At 42.7% G+C, this 3,864-nt stretch overlaps 1 protein-coding gene across 1 annotated transcript in view; it reads right to left on the bottom strand.

The window, feature by feature from the left end:
• add3b (adducin 3 (gamma) b) overlaps window positions 1–3,141 on the bottom strand; it is a 12,596-nt gene extending 9,455 nt beyond the window's left edge. Inside the window, exons 1-4 of the mRNA XM_020601874.1 lie at window positions 2,896–3,141; window positions 1,880–2,117; window positions 701–845; window positions 1–84 (exon numbers count right to left, since the gene is read on the bottom strand). The exon at window positions 1–84 is cut by the window's left edge and continues 3 nt beyond it. Of these exons, the coding sequence (XP_020457530.1) occupies window positions 1–84; window positions 701–845; window positions 1,880–2,080 (430 nt within the window). The 5' untranslated portion in view covers window positions 2,081–2,117; window positions 2,896–3,141. The remainder of the gene's footprint in view (window positions 85–700; window positions 846–1,879; window positions 2,118–2,895) is intronic.
• Between the last annotated feature and the right edge of the window lie 723 nt (window positions 3,142–3,864).

The raw sequence follows: 3,864 nt of genomic DNA, 5'->3' as shown, positions 1-3,864 counted from the left end.
TGCAGCGGCTCAGTTTCTCCCCTTTTGCAAAGGAGGGAGACTCAATGCCATACAAGTCATTGACTGGAGTCACCATCCCCAAGCCTGCCGAAAGACACAACATCGTCAGTAACTTGTGATACATCTGCAAGGATGTTTATATGGTTTGTCCCCACAACTTGAGCTACGGCTTAAAAAAGGTCTTTGTCAGAATTCTCAACACAACTGAAGGATATTTTCGGACTGTAATACCATATTAGGGCATTTAATGATAGAAGACTATCTTTTAAAAGAGCAAACCTGCCTTGGTGACTTCATAGCTGCTCTCTACAGTAACATTTTCCACAAATGTTCAGTTCTGAATGATGAACTTGTTTTTAAATTGGTCTTTTCAGCTTCAGTGTGCTCTGTGTGACCTCCTCACAAAGGCAAAGCAAAGCGATTACGCTAGCAAAGTTAGAATTGTAAGGTGTAGTTTGTTACCAAAATCAGCAACGAGGGCTGTTGAAGAGAAACACTGACAAAAAAAGAATGATGTCAATAATTTTATGCTGTTTAAGGGTTGTTCAGTGTCACAAAGGTCTGAGAATTCAGCCTCTGACAATAAAGATATTCAACCCGCATTTTTGCACACAGAGTCTACACAGTGGATAACAATCAGGTCTGAAGGAAGGCAGATGGAGATATTCACACACAGACAATGAAACACACTGCCACTTACTGACAGGAGAAGTCAAGGGACCGGCCCCTCCCACAGTGCTGGCCATGACCAGGTCAGCAATCTGTCTCAGAGCCAGGAGACCTGTAGGGTGGTTACCCTTTGTCAGCTGGTCCTGAATCAGGCCCTCCAACTCGTCTTTAAAGACCTATAGACCAAAAAAGAAAAGACACTTGTTCTTTTAGAGTAGGTTGAGCTAAGGTGAGGACTGAGGGGAGAGGAGAAGAATCACAAACACCATTATAAAGGTCCATTAACCTAGCAACCCATATATACACAGGCCTGACCCAGATCTCTTTCCAACACCTCCTCAGCATGTGTCAGGGAAAGCAGCATGCATTCAGACTGTCCTTATTACTACTGTGCACAAATCACGAAAGCTCAATAAAAACCTCTTTGTGTGTCTGTGAAAAGGGGTTTACTAAAAGCAGGGAGGAGCACATTAAACCCAATTTTTGCCTTCAAGAGCAGCCTGTGAATCTTCAAACTGCACTATTTTCCTGTGTGGCACAGCTAAGCTCCAGCATTCTGCTTCATCCGACCATGGTTCCCATGGTGATGAGATGAGTTCTACTTGTTGGGCCTGTTATGCAATCACAGATGAGTGTGGGCTCGTCTTATATCCATGCACTTCATTGGCATGTGTTTAGTGCACCACCTTGCACTTCACCGGACCAGACTGCACTGTCTGTCATCTTTAAGGTTTATAATATCTGATATAATAGACACTCAGTTACAAGTTTATTAGATTCACCTAGCTAAAACAAATGCAACAACAATCCTGCAACAATTCCTCCGTTCATTAAATTGATAATGTTCCATTTTTCACACTTCTCTGTAATGTTCATATTTGAGAAGCTGGATCACAATTACATCTTTTGTTACTAGGTTTTTGGATGTATTTCTTTAGCAGTAGCACATTTAAATGTAGCTGCAGTTTAGCACTGCTTTCCTAGTGTGTTTATAAATGAAGACAGTGGTAAGAAAGGCAGAAACTCACGATAAATACAGCATATACACCGATTTTCACATAAACAAGGAAATACAATGTAGGCTATTTCAGTCACTCTTGGGCAAAGGTATAGAGCATGTATCTCTGGCCTTAAAAACACTGTTTATTACTCATACAGAGGGAAAGCTTGTGTGTAGGAGTGCACTTATATAAAGCTGCAGGCTACATACCGGACTCTGCAGAATCTGGGTGACCCTCTTTTTCTGTTCCATCATGTTGAAGTCCTGTCTCAGGTCTGGTGACATGTTCCTGCTGCGGAGGTGGTCAGGGCCATTCTCGTCCACACGGTCAAAGTAGTGCTCCTTGGAGTTGTTGCTGGACAAGGACAGGGTCAGAGACGCTGCCATCTGCCTCACCTCCACCAAACTCATGTCTTCAATGCACAGCTTCCTACTCTCCCTCCAAAATCTGTAGGAGATGAAGAAATATCACAGCATACTTCACATTCAGGCTGTCAAGGCAACGGGTGTTATTTTAACAGGAAAGATAGGAGCACATCGGTACAGTGGTGACTCATGTAATTACAGGGATGGAGACAAAAGAAAAGCAAACAGTGTTATGTGACTGACAACTTTGTGCTGCAGATGTGCAAAAACGATGATTCAGTCATAGCTGCAGTAAACAAAATGCAGGCATTTATACATAAGTACAGCTTAATAACACAATGAATCATAGCTCTACCAAAGCACTCACAGACTCAACAACTTTCATTTTCACAAGTATTTTTCTATTACCCAGTGGTTTTGGCACAAAGGTTCAGTGTTTTTCTTCTCTTCACAGATGGAGGCAGCGAGTTTCCCCACTTTAACTGTCCAGCCAGCAGCTATAAAACATTGTCAACAGTAAACAAGGGTAGACCTTGTAAATTAACCCCTCTGAATAGAGCTTAGCACCTTGGTGCTGCAGTGTTACCTGGATGAGGGGGTTGGGGGATACAGGCGACACAGCCAGGACCACATTACATTGCAGAGGCCTGCAAATGTAACTACAACTAAAATGACTATTCTATTGGTATTCCATTACCAAGAGAAATGCATGCATGCCATCAAATTCCAACTTCAAACCGTTTATCTTGTGAAATACCACGATATATTCAAGCTACATATTTAGACTTGTACAAGCTCCATGCAAACAAAGCGAACAAATAAATCCACGAGGATAACTGTTACTGTAAGTTAGAAATTACCTGAAACAAAGTGCTCAGCTCGTCAATTTACTGCCTCTGGGTGATGTGATGACCAATATGTCGGAGAGAAGCTCCAGAAACGTGATAAAGCCAAACCAGACTTGTTATTCCCGATTCGGATACATTGTGGCGCGTGAGAAAGCTTGCAGGGCGCAAGTTGGTGCTGCTACAGTATCCAGGCGGAGCGGACTGCCCGCTGCGCGCACGTAGTGAGCTGAAGAGCGAAGAGTGGCTGCATGGAGGAGGATGTGGGTGTGCTTGTGTGGGAAAAAGGAAAAGTGGCCATGTGACTTCACTTATCCACAACCAGGCCTAGAGTATACACGGGGACAAAGAAATGCTCCCCTGAGGAACAGTTCAGCTTTTTACCGTACCGCTTTCCTATAATATTATTTCAGGGGCTTGTACGACCTTGTGCAGTCCCTAATATCCCTGAAGGATCTTGTTATAGAGTTGATACAGCACTTGGTGATGATTTCAAGTAGAGCTTGTGATTTATTTATCTTTTCTTGTTCTGTGTTTATATGTGTGACTCCTTATCTCTCACCACTTTATTTCACAAATAACTGAGACTCCTGTGACCCCACAGCAGCTCAGCAGAGGTTTTCATATGGCCCAGCCATGTCAAAACAGAGCACTTCAAAGCCTCAGCAAGTGCTTTCCTCAAAAAGTGAGTGCCTTCACCAGAAAAAGGTTCTCCAACATATAGGAGGTTTGCTCAGAGAAAGCAATGAAAAGCAGATGTTCTTTCAAAGAGGAAGGTTTAGCTATAGGCCTACAAACACAAAGTATTGTTTCATATGCTAAGCATATACAGTATATCAAGACATACAACAGGAAGTATTGTACTAAACTGAGCTCTGTCAAACGCACCAGCTAATGGAGCCTCATGCCGAGCTCTTACGAAAACACTTGCTGCTTTTCTTCAAGTAAATTGCTTTGATTCTTTTATTGTAAACGGGAAATAAG

This window comes from Monopterus albus, unplaced genomic scaffold (assembly GCF_001952655.1).
Source record: "Monopterus albus unplaced genomic scaffold, M_albus_1.0 scaffold3.1, whole genome shotgun sequence".
Lineage (NCBI taxonomy): Eukaryota > Metazoa > Chordata > Actinopteri > Synbranchiformes > Synbranchidae > Monopterus > Monopterus albus.
Note: the sequence above shows the minus strand (reverse complement) of the source record. Positions and strands in the feature narration are given on the sequence as shown.